General features: G+C 47.1%; 1 protein-coding gene across 2 annotated transcripts; it reads right to left on the reverse strand.

The window, feature by feature from the left end:
• Positions 1-251: 251 nt before the first annotated feature.
• On the reverse strand, positions 252-6,902 carry Cd207 (CD207 antigen). 2 transcript variants are annotated; one of them, NM_144943.3, is made up of 6 exons: positions 6,763-6,902; positions 6,554-6,670; positions 4,618-4,992; positions 3,291-3,442; positions 1,802-1,920; positions 252-878 (listed from the first exon to the last, which is right to left on the reverse strand). In NM_144943.3, exons 1-6 carry the CDS (start codon positions 6,842-6,844, stop codon positions 728-730), a joined length of 996 nt encoding a protein of 331 aa, NP_659192.2. In that variant the 5' UTR covers positions 6,845-6,902; the 3' UTR covers positions 252-727. The 2 variants fall into 2 exon arrangements, with proteins under 2 accessions (NP_659192.2, XP_006506202.1); XM_006506139.2 differs by having other exon boundaries at positions 1,802-1,917; positions 6,763-6,884.
• Positions 6,903-16,595: the final 9,693 nt, after the last annotated feature.

Raw genomic sequence — 16,595 nt, forward strand, 5'->3', positions numbered from 1 at the left:
CGTACTTTTGCCTTATAATTTAAATCTACAGGATTGAAGAGATGGCTCAGCAGGTAAGAGCACACACTACTCTATCAGAAGACCAGTTTGGATGCCAGCAGCCATATCAGGTTGTTCATAAACAAATGTAACTCCACCTCTAGGAGATTGGACCCCCTCTTCTGGACCCTGCAGACACACCACACACACACACACACACACACACACACACACACACACGCATGCACACCACATACACACAGACCAAGAAATAGTAATATTACATTTATTTGCAATAGGCACATAAAAACAACATATTTACATATTTTGAGCATACCATGAGGTGTTCTAATACATGTTGTATAAATTGTATCATGGTTAAATTTGGGCATGTCTGCCTCCTCAAATACTGGTCATATTTGAATGTAGCTTTTATATGGTCAGCCAAGGCTTCTGAGAAGGATCAGGAAAATCTAAACAACCTGTTTGGTGTGCTGACCTGCCTCGCCTGGGCAGTAAGGACTGCTACGCCCTCTTCAGGTCCTCACCCGTTTAACCCAAGCTCCTCCAAGGCCTCCAGGAGCAGAGAACTGCCAGCCAAGACAGAAAGACCACAGGCTGTGTTTGGGACAATTTTCAAGCAAGAAAAAAACGTAAAGTACAGAGCAATCTTGGAGCCTCAGGGAGAGAGACATCTCTTCAGCCAGGTCACTGTTGCCCCACAGATGCCGAGCTCAGGCCAGATCTGTCATTCAGTTGTTTGGACGTAGGGCCTCTTGCAGATGAAAAGAAATGTATTGTCACAGGGACCATCGTTCCAGCACTTCAGGGCAGACACCCTGATATTGGCACAGTGCTCATTGTTCCCTGCGTTGTTGGGTTCACCTGGAATCCAGAACCTATCAAGTGAGAAAAGAAAGCAAGACACTCTGTGCACCTGGTGGAATGCTTCTGTAGGATGAAGGAAGCCCTGAATCCTATCCATAGCGCCAAATAGACAGGGCACGATGGCACATGCCTCTCTCCAAGCACTCAGGAGGTAGAAGCAGGAGTATCAGAAGTTCAAGGTCAACCTAAGCTACAAAGCAGCTTTTCAAGCCAGCCTGAGATACACGAGATGCTGTCTTTAAAATCGGTTATTTTAGAGGCCAGCAAGATGGCTCGGTGGGTCAGAGTACCTGCAAGCAAAGCTGATAACCTGAGGCTGATCTCCGGAATCCACATGGTAAGGAAGAACGGACCTGGACAAGTTGTCCTCTGACCTTTACACACATGTAACGCATATATCACGTACACACACAATAATATAAATAAATGAAACTTCGGATAAGTTATTTTAACCCCGGTTTTCATCCTGGCTGACAACACTGCAAGGTTTTGCTCCCAAACCTAAAAAGACCTAAGAGTTGAAATAGTCCTTCAACTCTAAGCTCGGGACTGGTGAGATGGCTCAGTGGGTAAGAGCACCTGACTGCTCTTCCGAAGGTCCGAGGTTCAAATCCCAGCAACCACATGGTGGCTCTCAACTCTAAGCTCCCTGCTGTGCCCCTAGCCTGCATCTCTCAAGGCTCCCATGAGTCTATACTGCATAGGCCTGGACTTGGGTCAGATCCTCACCCCAGCTAGGCAGAAAGGCTGGGTATCAAGCCATATAAGACACGGAGGTCCCTGACTGGCCCCAGGTACCAATGAGCAGAAACAGCTCCACTCCATTCCAGTAGTGCCACTGTGCAAGGACAAGGACAAAGCAGAGCCCTGTGTTCATGGGGATTCACCATGGAGCAAGCCAGGCTAAGAAGGAGGGCACTGCGGACTCACTCACCTCCTACTTTGCTCCTTGTTGAATGATGTCTGGTCCACCCAGTACCAGTCCCCTTCGCTCCCTGCTTTGGTAAGTCCAATCCAGTGTGGAATTCCATCTGCTGCCTTGTAGAGAAACTTCTGTGGGGAACACAGAGTAAGTGAGCAGAGGCCCAGCCCCCACCACTCCTCTGGGTATCTACCTGGTGGGCACTCTTCATTTGTGCACAGCCCTGAATCTAATGATGCCCCATGAGAGCTGCCGATTTGCAGGTGCAGCATCTTCTCTCGGCGCCCTTCCTGGACCCAGAGCCTGCTTCCAATTCTGGTTGCTCTCAGTTTATCAGCTAACAAACTTGGAACTCATGCTTTCTAGTGAGGGGCTAGAGGATATGGGAGACTGAGCCTGCCAGGCACAGCAGCAGATGCCTGTAATCCCTGCACTTTGGAGTCTGAGGCCAAGGGATCAAAAGTTCAAGGCCATCCTGAGTTATATACTGAGACCCTGTGTTGAAAAAAAAAAAAGGCTGAAGATTCAACTGAACTGCAGACAACGGATATCAAGGGGATTGCCTGAATGTAGTACCTAGATTGCATGAGCCCTTAATTGTACCGGACACTAGAAGACCTCCATTATTCTCCCTGGCAGGCACTATTTCACCAATCCAATTAAAAGAGGGTCTGGGAAATTTCCCTAAGGATAAGTTTTCTGCAGAACGTGACACTCAGCTAGAACAGACCCTGGGCCTTCAACTGCTCCATTCCTGTCTCTTGGATTAATAAGCCTGGTCTACAGTTTGCATCACCAGGAAGGAGGCTTATTACAACCTGGTGCATCTTAGTGACAAGGATTTCTATTGTCTGCCATGTGGAATGAGCGCCCCCTCCTGGCCCTCTTTGAAGCTAGCTGATTATGTGGTTGGCTCTCCCTGGAGACGTGAGCAGAAATTACACTAAAGCAGGAGCTTTAAAAGCCAGTGAAGCTTGTTGCGTCCCCTTGCTTCAGCAACTTTGGATGTGTGTTGAAATAACACACATCCTCCTTTGGCTTAGGCCCTTGATACCCATATCAAGCAGACCTGTTATCCCTTGCAAGATGTATAGTGTACATGAGAAGTAAACTCTGAGGGGTAGGGGGTGATAAGAAAATGACCAAGTGGGCAGGAGTACTTGCTGCATGAGAACGAGGATCTTACTTCAAATCCCAGCAACCGTATAACCCCAGCAGAGACAGAAGGTCGCTGGAACTCGCTAGCCCATTAGGCAGTACTTGGGAAACGGGAATGTAACAGAGTGATAGAGCAGACATTGGATATCCTCCTGTGGCCTCCACATATGCACTGAAACCACACACACACACACACACACACACACATTCACACACACACACATTCACACACCCCCACAGCACACATTAGGTGGTGCACAGTTAAGGATTTTTTGTTATTGTGGCAAACTCCTGCCCAGCCTTGTTGGCATGCCCCTTCGCAGGGCCGGATGCTTGCACTCACTTGTTCCGATTCTGAGGACACTGAGGTCAGGTGAGCTTTTCTAGAAATACAGAACTGCTCTGCGCTGTACCAGGTCTTTGGGGTGCGTGAAAAGTAATAGAAGTTCCCCGAGAAATACTTCCAGCCTCGAGCCACCATCTCCAGAATGTCACCTGGAAAACAGGGGCTGAGGTAACCGCGGTGCTCCGGGTTCTGCTTTGTCCTGATGGGATGGGGTGTTCAATGGGATCCTGGGGACAACAGTGAATGAGTCCAGGCTCCAGGGTCCTTGAGTTCCCAGTGTCAGGAATTGGGACCCTTCCACTGGGACCCTAAAAGTCTGAGATTTGTGAATAGAGCCTCTGAGGCTAGACAGGGACAGTGGCAGGGAAGGAAGATATGACAGGAACATGGGGACCATCACCCTGGGCCCTGGCTCACAGTAATGAGCATCATGGGAAACAGCAAGGTACAGGCCAAGTGAAACGTATGTTATATTAGTAAGATGTCTCCGTGTGAGCTCAGTGAGGCTCTGCCCACTTTGTCTGGAGACAGGCTGGCCCCTGGCTCTGTGACAAGGAGGGAAGACGACAGAACAGTCCAGCCATGGAGAGAAAGCTCAACTTGGAATTCCAGTGGACTGCCTCATCTTCCCCAGTCAGTTTCTGCTGGATGTTTGTAAGCTCCTGATTTGATGACACCACCTTCCAGTCATCACATTTGCTGTTTGTTCTTTTACTTGAAAGCCTTACCCTAAGTGATCCTCTGCTCCTCAGGGACTCTGTCAGAAAATCCATCAGAAGGCCTCAGTGGGCCTTCCTCAGTGGGTTTCTGCTAGAGGCTTTAATGCCCAATTTGACGTTTTGCTATATCAATCTATCACCTATCTATCTGTCTCTCTGTGTCTATCAATCATTTATTCATCCATCATTTGTTGTCTATTCTTTTTTAAGATAGATTTATTTATTATATGTATATGAGTACACTGTAGCTGTTTTCAGACACACCAGAAGAAGGCATCAGACCCCACTACAGATAGTTGTGAGCCACCATGTGGTTGCTGGGAATTGAACTCAGTACCTTTGGAAGAGCAGCCAGTGCTCTTAACTGCTGAGCCATCTCTCCAGCCCCTGTTTATTCTTTTATTTTTAGCTCACTACATATTTAATAAACTCACTCACTCCAAACCAAGTATGTGGTTTTTTTCAGGCCACACAGAATGCCAGGGCAGACTAGACTCCCAATGCTTCTACATTCTGCACCTTAGTGTAGAGACCCAAACTACTGCTCAAAACAGGTAGGGGCTCGCGGCCCCTGGTCAGCCTGCAGGCTGATCTCATTTACTTACTCTGTTGTTTGAGCAGCTTGTTGACATTCTCCAAGCTGTTCTGTAGTCCTTGGACCTTTGTGTTCAAGGCGCTGGCTTTATCCAGATCTCTTTTCAGTTCTGGGATTTTGGCACTGAGACTGTCAACCTCTCCCCAGCTCATTGTTAATATCTGGAGCTGATCATTGGCTATCTTCATGCTGGTTTCCAAAGACAGGATCTGAGAACGCACCCTCTTGAGGGTGGTGTTCACTATCTGCATCTGAACCTCAGCATCGTCCACACGACCTCTTTCAGTCTTAAGATCAGAACCCAGGGTGCTGATGTTGTCCACACGACCTTTCAACATCTGGGCATCACTCTTCACATCCAATATTTTGCCCATCAACCTAGGATCTAGATTTGAGACAGTCAAGGGGTCAGCTGAGGGGTTCCTGAGCCATGGAGATGGAGTGTTGTCCAAAGGAAGGAGAAGCTGCAGGATCAAGACAGTCCAAGGAACTGCCACCCACTCTCCATCCATTCATCAATATGCAGCAAGTATGCATTAGGGGCTACCACACATCATGAACGCTGGTTGGCACAGGCAGTGAGGAGACCAAGAGTCCTCATGAAGAAGCAGAGGGAGATCCCAAACCTGAAATTCCTTAGTGTGGTCTGGGTGAACTTGGTAAAGGGGGTTCCCTTAGTCACTGCCTCATCACTCCATCTCTGGGTCCTCTCTCAGTCTATGAGTTAGTCCCCAGCCATCTCCTGTCAAAGACCCCACCACCAGCTAGGGAAGCACACCCGTCCCTTGTCTGCCCACAGCCTGCTTTATGGCCATGAGTGGGGCCATATACATGTAGACTCCAGAGCATACGGGAGGGGCATGAAGCTCTTTCTGCCCTTCCTTGGCCCTATCTCTCATACTCTACTAAGATCATTGGCACAGGAGCCAAAACTAACCAATAACTGTCAAAGGAGTCCTATGGGATGGAAGATGACTCAGCAGGAAGAACACTTATCCTTGCAGAATACCTTGGTTTACTTCCCAGCATATATGACAGCTCTTGACTATAACTCTTGACTATGACTTCAGTTCTAGTGAAGTCCAATGCACTCTTCACTCTTAGGGCACCAGGGCATGTGGTGCACAAACAGGCAAGCAAAACACTCATATACATATATACAATAAAATGATATTTTTAAGAGAGTCCTATGAGAAAGGAAGTGTTAGAAGGGCCTGGTGGACACACCTTTACTCCCAGCACTCAGGAGGCAAAGGCGAGTGAATCTCAGTGAGTTCCAGGCAGGCCTGATCTACTGGGTTCCAAGCTAGGCAGGGCCACAAACAAAAGGAGAGAGGTGGGAGATAAGAGAAGAGACAAGACTAGTGGTCTAGGATAAGATCAAGGTCAGTGATGTCCAGGAGACCATGCATGTAGATCATAAAAAGAAAAGACATTTTTCCCTGGGCTCTCTAGAGCAGAAGGAAGAGAGGTATGATTTCAGCAGAGGCCAAGAAGCTTCTAGAAGAGGAATAAGAAGGCTCCAAGTATGGACATACTCTTTGCCTGGACAAAGGAGTGCAGAGACTGGGAGGTTTGCTGGCTCGGTTCAGCGCAGAACTAGTATAGTACCGAGTAAATACCTAGTGAGATCAGGAGACATCAAGCTCCCTGTTGGGAGCTAGCAACAAAGCTTTGAATCCAACAATCTGGGAGCTGTGAGTGACAGGAGTCTAAGGGAGTCAAAGGCAGAGATAAAAAGCTTAGTGATTGTTTCTTGAAGACAGAAGAGTACCCTGAGAACAGACATTTTCTAATGCCAGTTATAAGGTCCTCCTAGAACCCAGTACAGAAGGGATAGCAGGCCAGCTTCTAGAAACATCAGGAAAGTTCCTAAAATGTCACAGACCCGAGACACCAAGGACTGTAGCCAAAAGGTTTGGATCCCCAGGGACCAGTTGACTTACAGAAAACAGCCTGAAGCACAATGGAGGTGACCAGCACCAATGCCAGGCAGGTGAAGGCCACGCAGATACAGAGAGGTTTCCTTAGAACTGGAGACAGATCTTGCTTGGGAGGAGGCTCTGGAAGGGGACAGAGAGGTCTGTTAAGGATCAGTGAAGAGCAGTTGTGGGCAGAAGCACCAAGTGGGCATGGAGCAGTAGCTGGTACTTGCCTCGAGGCCAGAGAGAGATGTTCTGTTTGTCCACTGTGAAGTGCGCTTCGGGAGCCTCCTCCTTCATCTCTGCCTCTGGCATAGGAAATTCTCAATATCTGTCTCCCCAAGGACCTTTTTATCCAGAAAGAAACGGGAAATGAGTCAAAAAGCAGGCCACTTTGTCATGCCCAAGTTCCCTGTTCTTGGCTTAGACGATTTGCCTGGCAGAGGCCACAGCTTCATCCTTTTGACTAAGATTTGGGCTTTGATGAGGAAGCCTCCTGACTTCTTCCCTGGTACACAGACATTTTAATCATCTTATCTGAAGACTCTTCTATTCTTGTAAAGAGTCCTTCATCTATCATCCATCCATCATCTATCCACCCACCCTACAAATGTACATTGAGTGCCTTCTAAGAGCTCAACCCAGGACCCCAGAGATGAACTTCTCAGTCTTCTCACTCAGCAGCTTGACACCTGACAGGAAAATGCAGCCCAAGCAAGTAAATTACAGTACAAGATGAAGAACATGGTGGTGAATGAATATGCACTGTCAAAGTACATACAGGGAGAATGTGGTAGAGTGCTGACTGAGGGATGGGTACACTCAGGGTTAAGGGATGGGCACACTCAGGGTGTGGGAAATAAGGCTAATAGGACACTAGGGAACCTGTAGATAGCTCCAGTCCTGTATACATGTGTAATATGTGACAGGAGGTGGGCAAGGGTCTAAAGAACCATCTGGTATCAGGCAATAAGGGTCCTTTTGAAGCATCTTAAGGAGCTTTATCTCCTTGTGAGTTCAGGCAGGGGACTTGAGGACAAGAAAGAGCACTCTGAGGGTATAGGGAGGTAGTTCAGTCAGTAAAGTGCTTGCCATATAAACAGGAGCTGTTCAGATCTCCAGCACCCATGTCAAAGCCAGGTACATCAGCTGGCACCTATACAACCAGGCTAGGGAGGCAAACAAGAGCATCTCAGGAGATCACTGGCCAACCAGACCAGCAAAGAGTGATCTCTAGATTCAGTGAGGGACCCTATTTTCAAAAGATAAGGACTTATGTAGAGGGTACTCAAGGTTCAGAGGAGCTGATCGGGAACTCAGTGAATGAGTAAGTTTTCTCCTGAGAAGTGTTTTGCTTTGAAGAAGCCTGCTATATCTAAGAATGTTGTCCAGGCTCTAAACAAATATTCCTCAGAAGGTAGGAAAGAGAGAAGGGTGAAGAGGAAAGAAGAAAAAGAACAGGGAGAAGATGAAGGAACTGGCACAGATAATTGGATGGAAGGAAGGAAGGAAGGAAGGAAGGAAGGAAGGAAGGGAGGGAGGGAGGGAGGGAGGGAGGGAGGGAGGGAGGGAGGGAGGGAGGGAGGGAGGGAGGGAGGGAGGAAGGAAGAATGGATAGATGGATGGATGATGGATGGATGGATGGATGGATGGATGGATGGATGGAAGATAAACAGCTGGGTGTATGAGAGGAAGAGAATGGAATAATGAGTAGAAATGTGTTCATTGATCAGTGGTTCGACAGAAGATCAATGAATGGACAGAGAATGAATGGTTGAAAGATGAATTAAGGGCTGGTGAGATGGCTCAGTAAGAGCACCCGACTGCTCTTCCGAAGGTCCAGAGTTCAAATCCCAGCAACCACATGGTGGCTCACAACCATCCTTAACAAGATCTGACTCCCTCTTCTGGTGTGTCTGAAGACAGCTACAGTATACTTAAATATAATAATAAATAAATCTTTAAAAAAAAGAAAGAAAAGATGAATTAAAAATTGATAGGTGAATGGATGGTGGAACAATTGATGAATAGATGGATAGAAGATGACTGGATGGATGGATATGGATAGAAGAGTAATGAAGATTAGGTGGAGATAAGATGAGTAGATGAATAGATGGATGATAAATAAATGGGCAATTTGAAGACTTGTCAGAACTCTACCCAATCGATAGCCACTTCCCACCACTGAATCCAGCCCTCATTTTCATGGAAAGGCATAAAGAGGTGTGGCTTATACCTTACATAAAAACTAATAAGAGCTCTGGCCACAGGGCTGGACAGCTGGCCTAGCCTCTTTGTGTGTTGAGCTTGGATTACAGGTGACATCAGGATCCAGGGTGGCAGGCTAATCAGCAAGGTCGAGGAGATAGCTGCCCAGTGTTGCAGGGAATTCCCTGGTTGGGAGCATCCTGCTTCCCTGCTCAGCATAGCATCCTGCTGGGAGCACAGGCAAAGGTGAGCACAGAGAAACCAGGAATGTTAAGCACACAGGATTGTTTTTCCAATGCACCAGGGATTATATTAAACCAGAAACCTTTTTTCCATGTTATACTGTATTTTAAATATGCTGACAATAAACCACTGGGCATCAGACTACTCTAAGTCTTGGTCCACGTTGATGAAATTGATCTGAACCAAGTTTTTATCCTCATCTTTTCACAGCTTGCTTCCCTGTATGGACACCTCAGGGTCGCCCTCAGCATCCCTTGAAAGTGACAGCCCTTGCTACCTTTGCTGGGCGACCGAGCTCATGCTGGAGCTGAGTCTCTGGGTGGGAAACCCAGGTAGGATCCCATCGTTCATTCACCTTCCAGCCACAGAAAGCAAGCTAGGGAGGAAGCTGGAGCTCCAGCAGTCCTGCCCCAGGTCCTCCCACCCCTGTGCCTGAAGCTCCCCAGAGTCTGATCTGGCCTTTGGCAGGGGCACCCTCCTAGCCAGTTGCTGAACTTGAAGCAATGCAGCTCTGAACTTTCAAGAATGGAGCTGCCTCTTCCTGCTGCTCACCTTGGTTCCAGCCATGTCTATAAGGATGAGAATGTCCTGTCTCTGGACCTTCCTGGTTAATTTTGTCAACTAGGTTGGATTGATAAATGCCTATAGCGTTAGTGAGGAGCTCCTCTGGGTGCATGTGGGAGAGTTTCCAGAGAGGATTAACTGAGAAGGGAAGACCCTCCCTGAATGCTGATGGTACCATTCCATGGACCAGGAAACTGGCTTGGAGTAAAGGGGTGAGGGGAGAGAAGCTAGCAGACCTGGTACTCCCTTTTCTCTGCTTCCTACCCACCAAGATGTGAGCAAACAGTCTTCTGCTGCCAGACAGGAGCCAGTGCCTCCTCGTAAGTGTGGGTGGACTGTATCCCCTGGGCCATGAGCCGTGGTAAACCTTTCCTCCTTAAGTCATTTCTCATCAGATATTTGACCACAGCAATGAGGTAAGTAACTAACAATCCAGCCCCTGTTGTAAGCTAAGTCACTCCAGTCCTCTTTTCCAGGCCCTAAGTCAACAACCTGGGGCCAGGGCCAGGAGGTGGAAGAGAGTACAAGATCCTAGCAGAAGGGTCCAGATATCCTAGATGTGTGGGATGTCTGGTCCCTTCCTTTCTAGAAAGAAGTTGATTTTTTTCTTTCAATAGAGACATGGATAAGGAAGGATATTGTTTATATACAAAATAAGCATTATATATGTAGAATACAATTTTTATCCATGAAGAAGTATAAAATTATGGCTACAGTGAGGGCTCAGTGGTTGAGAACACTTGCTTCTCTTACCTAGGGCCAGAGTTTAGCTCACAGCCCCCACATTAGGTGACCCCAACCAACTGTAACTCGGGATTCAGAAGATCAAATACCTTCTTCTGGCCTCAGAGGACACCTATGCCCACACAGAGAGACATATACACAGTGATACACGGATAAAAACGATATAAATATGTCTAAAAGAATAAAAGTATGTCATTGGCAGGAAAAAAATGGATGTAACCACAGAGCATCCTATTAAATTAAGTCAGTTGCAGAAAACAAATAGATGTCTTCTCTCATGTGTGAATTCTAGATTTTATATAGCTATATAAAATCACATACATATATGCATACATGAACACAGGCATACATATGACTTGAAAGTACAAGTAAGTTAGACTAAGAGAACCGAGAGTGAGCCTTGCCTGCGGAAATAAAGGTTCCTAATGGTGAAGGGTGGGGTGGGAGAACCAGGGATCAAGGAACTAAAATGACAAATATAATAGCTGGGACCAGGAAGTCTGACTTAAACTGATGACTCAGGCCAAGCGAATTTATTAAAAAAAAAAAAAAAGAAGAAGAAGAAGAAGAAGAAGTACAGCATCCTATATACTATTTACAGGGTAAAACAGCAAAGGCCTGCAGAGAGCTCAGCCAGCCAGTGTTGGTGAGGAGAACAAGGCATACCTCAGACACAGCTGCTCAAGGACTAAAAACCTCCATCCAGGGGAAAGGGCTGGATCCCCAGAAAAGACAACCTTGACTCCTTTGAAGCTCACTGGACCTTAAAGTCCACTCTCGGACAGGACACAGAACTAACACTTCCTTGGTCCTTTCATTGGGGCCTCTGAGAAAGTCCTGGGTCAGTCTAGCTCCCAACAAAAGGGGAGCAGTGGAAGTAGGGAAGAACAAGAAAAGGGGTTCAAGGCGAATAGCCCAACACACAGTATACACATCAAAAGCACTTCATGTCTTTAAGATGACTTTCTGTTGGGCATGGTGGCACATGCCTTTAATCCCAGCACTCGGCAGAAGTTGAGTATCTTTATGAGTTCAAGACCAGTCAATGAGACCCTGACTAAAAAAGAAGGAGGAAGAGGAAGAGGAGGAGGAGGAGGAGGAGGAGGAGGAGAAAAGGAGAGAAGGAGAAGGAAGAAGAAGAAATTAAAAATAAATGAATTTTGGGCTGGAGAGATGGCTCAGCGGTTAAGAGCACTGACTGCTCTTCCAGAGGTCCTGAGTTCAATTCCCAGCATCCACATGGTGGCTCACCACCATCTGTAATGGGATCTGATGCCCTCTTCTGGTGTGTCTGAGGACAGCTTCAGTGTACTCATATACATAAAATAAATAAATCTTTAAAAAAATAAAATAATAAATAAATAAATAAATAAATAAATATAAATAAAAATTAAAAAAAAAAACTAAGCCGGGCGTGGTGGCGCACGCCTTTAGTCCCAGCACTCGGGAGGCAGAGGCAGGTGGATTTCTGAGTTTGAGGCCAGCCTGGTCTACAGAGTGAGTTCCAGGACAGCCAAGGGCTACACAGAGAAACCCTTTCTAGAGAAATAAAAAAAAAATGAATTTTGACATTTCCTAAATAGGAACACATCTGTATGCTGAGTGAGAAATGACCCCAATGGTCCAGGAGGCATCTGGGAGCTCTAGCAAGCTGGGACCCTCTTTATGGGAAGGATGAGGTTGGAGACCTGTTTATAGAAACATGTTCATGGTGACTCCTGACCTCTGAGCCAAAGGCTGACCGGTGTGAAAGATGAGAAGCAAGGAATCCTGCTTGTGAGCCACCTGGGGTCTCAGGAGAAAAGTCCCAGGCCACACAGATGGCCACTGGCCACCCCCAGAGGAAACAGACAAGACAAGGAGATACCTCTTCAGTTAGGAAACCAGTCCGCTAACACTCTCAAGAGCAAACCAGCTCTAAGCAAAGAGGAACTCTGTCTTAACCTCAAGAAAATTAAAAAAAAATTTTAAAAATCGCCCTCTGATGAGAGAAAGAAACAACTGTGCCCATTTTCCTCTTCCCCTTTGCCCTGTTCCTGGGGTTCTCAGACTTCCTATGGAGAAGGACAGAGGAGGGGCCAGCCTGGCCACTTTTTCCCTTTTCAAACTGAGCTAGCCTTGTGCTTGGAGATGGAGTGTGGGCAAGGTTGACAAGAACAGAGACAAACAAGACTAAGGGTATGGGAACAAGGCTCAGTTGGTAGAGTGCTTGCATAGCCCTGGGTTTGAGCCCCAGCACTTCATAAACCTGACATGTAATCCCAGCTCTTGGGAAGTAGAGGTAGGAAGATCACAGGTTCAAGGTCAGTCTTGGCTATGTAGCAAGTTCAAGACCAGCCTGGGCCTATGAGACGTTATAGGGAGTAAGGAAGAAAGAAGAGAGAAGAGAAAGGAGAGAGGGAAGGAGGGGAGGGGAGGGGAGGGGAGGGGAGAAGAAGTAGAGGGAGAAGGGGAGAGGAAGAGGGATAGGGAGGAGAGGGTGAGAAAGAGGGAAAGGGAGAAGATAACAATGCAATGAGAGGCGGTAATCATGGCAGGGGTCAGACCTATCCCAGGCCTGGAGAGACCCTAAAAATAATATGATAGGGACTCACCCAGGAGACTCCAGATAGCTGGGGAATCCTCTGAGTATGTATTCCAGTATTGGTGACAGGACAGATTTGAAGGAGAGACCATTTGGGTACAGGAGAGACAGCATGAAACAGGTAGCTACAGACCCTGCCCTCAGAGAGAGCTCTCCTCTGGAAAGAAGGGGAGACCAAAGAAGACATATGTCTCTTCGTGGATGTCTCCAGGTCTCCATTGACCCTAGAAATGGGTCTCTCTTTTATGGATGTATATGGAACAGTAGCAGTGTGCCAGAGTATAGGTTGTTACTATCCTGTGACATAGAACAGAGAAGAAATGTGAAACTGGGTGAACGTTTGTCACTGACCAGACTTGGCCACTCCCAGAAGGGAGCGATTCTCAATTCTTTTCCAGGGCTGTGCAGTAAGAACCGCCTGGAGGAGACGATTGTTGGATCTCCAGACAGTGGTGCTTAGGAGAGGGGCTAGGGGGTGGCATAAAAGGCCCGTGAGAAACCACCAGCAATGCAGAGACCAGGAAAAAAGCAAAACACGCCTAAGAAAATGAAGAGTGCCTTGTTGGGCATCAATGGGAGAAGAGGCCCTTGGTCCTGTGAAAGCTCAATGCCCCAGTGTAGGGGAATGCGAGGGCAGGGAGGTGGGAGTGGGTGGGTGGGTTGGGGCACTCCCTCATAGAAGCAGGAGGAGGGGGATGGGATAGGGAGTTTCTGGGGGGCGGGGGGTAATTTGGGAAAGGGAATAACATTTGAAATGTAAATAAATAAAATATCCAATAAAAAATATAAAAGAAAAAGAAAATGAAGTGTGTGTGTGTGTGTGTGTGTGTGTGTGTGTGTGTGTGTGTGTGTGTGTGTTTAGACCAAAGGTCCATATTTCTGCACCTTACATTTTAAGACAAGGTTTCCCACTAACCCTGGAGCCGCCTGAGAGCTCAGGGGATCCTTCTGTGTGGGACTTCGGCTGTGCCTGCTTTTATATGGGTGCAAAGGATCCACGTCCAGTACCTCTCCTGAGCAGCACTTTCCTAGCAGACAAAGCCATTTCTCCAGCCTCTTTGGAATGAAAATATTCCAAGTTCTTTCCCCTAGATTCCTTTTGTTCTTCTCCTGAGTCAGAGCCTCACTGTGTAGCCCTGGCTGTCCTGGAATTTGCTCTGTAGACCAGGCTAACCTGAAACCCACAGAGATCTGCCTGTCCCTCCTCCCGATGGCGGATTAAAGGCATGGCTCCCCTATCTTCTTGGAGCCCAGTCATCATCCCTGGTTGCCCTACCATGAAGCCACATACCATAGGCTCCTCTCCAACTTAGCTCCTGTGTAAATGTCACTTTGACGCCCACTAATCCACCAGACTGTCATTTAGAATTTCCTCTACCTGCAAGTTATAAAGTTCAGATTTCCACCTTTCAAGGAAACCCCATCTGCCATGTGGAGTCAGGCAGGTGACTCAACTGGAGGAGGAAAGCACAGCGCAGTTGACCAAAGCGGGCATCATCCCTGGCCCAAAGCAGCCTATCACAGAAACCCAGGGACGTGCGATCAGATGAGAGCTTGAGCTTCTCTCATTATTCCACTGGATTTTATGGTATTTTAATATGATCACAGGGGGTATGTACTGTGTGAGAGTCTGCCCAGGCATGAGGAAGAACAAGCAAGAGGGCAGCTTTGAAGGAGAAGTGGCAAGAGATGTGAAGTTGCTCTCTAACCAGGGCAGTTCCTCTCTCCTGGGTGCAGACTAGTGAAGTTAGGAGACCCTGAGTGCCAGAGACCTGGGTCCAGCTCTTCACTCTGTAGTCTTTGTCTTCAGGACCACACAAAATGAGCTGCTAACTATTATCACACATAGAGAAGAAATCATCCAGAGAACTCGAGTTCAGCTTCAGCCAGCATGGGAAGATGCCATAGAACACCCCGAGGAACCCATAAGAGAGAATTGTCCACTTGACCACAGTGGTCAGGAGTTAGCACGAATGCGTCAGCAAGGAGGAACCAAAGCTGATGACAGCAAGAGCCCTGGCAAGGGTCCTGCCACCCATTCATTCAGATGTCACACTGCTATGAGCCAGAGTCCCCTCCTTGGGGGATGATGAAATGAGACCTGGACAGTGTATAATGACATGGTGTGTATGAATCACAGATGGCATGCTTTCTCCGGCCTCATGTGTGTTTGGTGAACAGTTACTTGGACCTTGACCACAAATATCTGGCTTGCTGATCAGATTGAGAATCACCTTCTAACATGTGGCTCAGATACAAAGATGGTTGAGGAAAAACCTGTGTCACCTGCCCTGAGCAAGTGAGTGTGTTGCTGCTGCCATTCTCTGAGGACATTAGATCCTGTCAGCCTTCCATCATGAACTCAATACCAGCAGCTCTATGGGGAGCCCCCAGCCTTGAGCAGTAGATTGGGTCTCTGAGCTTTGTGGAGGGAGCAGCTACAGTGGTCTCAGCCTCTGTCATGTAGAGACATTGTTGACCTGCCCAGACCCTCTGCTGTAAGCCACCCCAATATTTTCAAGATGCATATACCTTCTTTAAATTCTGCTCCTCCCTGGTGCCCTAATACAACAGCCCATATCCCAGCAGGACGTCTGTCCTCTGCAAACTACAATCATTAGGCCAATAAATTATATAACCCCCAAAATTTCACAGTTGGATGGTGACTTAGGGGTATCTCTGTCACCTCAACAGTCAAGCAAAGTGAGATAAGATGACATGGGAGAGGCTGGAGAGATGGCTCAGTAGTTAAGAGCACTGGCTGCTCTTCCAGAGGACCTGGATTCCCAGTACCCATGTGGCAGCTCACAACCATCTGAACTCCCATTCCAGGAGGTCATATGTCCTCTTCTGACTTCTGTAGGTAGTAAGTAAGTTCATGGTACACAGATATACATGTAGGCAAACAGTCATATACATAAAAGAATTTAAAAATGAAAAATATGTGGAATGCCTTAGGTGGAAATTCCTAACGCTGAGCATGATGTCCCCTCACCCGAGGTCACACGGATGACATGGGCATCTGAACATCTCTTGCTGCTCCAGCTCAGAGTTAAGGATCTTGAACCAGAAAGGGGGAAGAGACGTGAACCATCTTTTAGCCACAAAATGAGATGTCCTGGCTCACTCCATCTATACCTTAGCTGCTCTAGAGCCTCAAGAGTGCATACCAAGCCTAGAAAAAAGAGCCCACCACCCACCTATCACTCACAGACCACAAAACACATTTCCAGGGAAATAAAACTTATCAGAGCCTTTCAAGTTTATCTCATGACTTCTATGTGTCAGGTCCCACATAGGTATGCAACAGGCAATGGGAAGCAGATGCAAGAAGACCATCACAAGTTTGCAGCTAGCCTGACCTATATAATAATACCTTGTCACAAAATAATAATAATAATATAATGATGTTATCTCTTCAGTGTGTATTGGTTTCTTATACTGTTGCTGTGATAAAATACTCTGACAAGAGCAAGTTAAAGGAGAAAGTTACAATTATCCCTCTTTAGCCTCTTAAATGCTGGGGTCACAGGCCTAACTTTCACAAATATTTCACCAGAAAATATGAGTATAAAGCCAGAGAGATGGCTCGTGGGTAAGTGCTTGCTTCTGAGCCTGATAGCCTGGGACACATGAGGCAGGTGCAGAGAACAGAATCTTCCAAAATGTCCTCTAACCTCCAAATGAGCCTCCACACAAATAAATGTAATTTTTTAAATAAAA

Source organism: Mus musculus, chromosome 6 (assembly GCF_000001635.26).
Source record: "Mus musculus strain C57BL/6J chromosome 6, GRCm38.p6 C57BL/6J".
NCBI classification, from domain to species: domain Eukaryota; kingdom Metazoa; phylum Chordata; class Mammalia; order Rodentia; family Muridae; genus Mus; species Mus musculus.

Bases quoted from the DNA above. Each gene is read 5' to 3' on its own strand.
- Cd207 (NM_144943.3), bottom strand. From the start codon at position 6,844: ATGCCAGAGGCAGAGATGAAGGAGGAGGCTCCCGAAGCGCACTTCACA. The intron at 6,671-6,762 runs GCAAGTACCAGC...GTCCCCTTCCAG, and splicing joins CATCTCTCTCTGGCCTCGAG to AGCCTCCTCCCAAGCAAGAT. The intron at 879-1,801 runs GTGAGTGAGTCC...CTCACTTGATAG, and splicing joins AACAAGGAGCAAAGTAGGAG to GTTCTGGATTCCAGGTGAAC.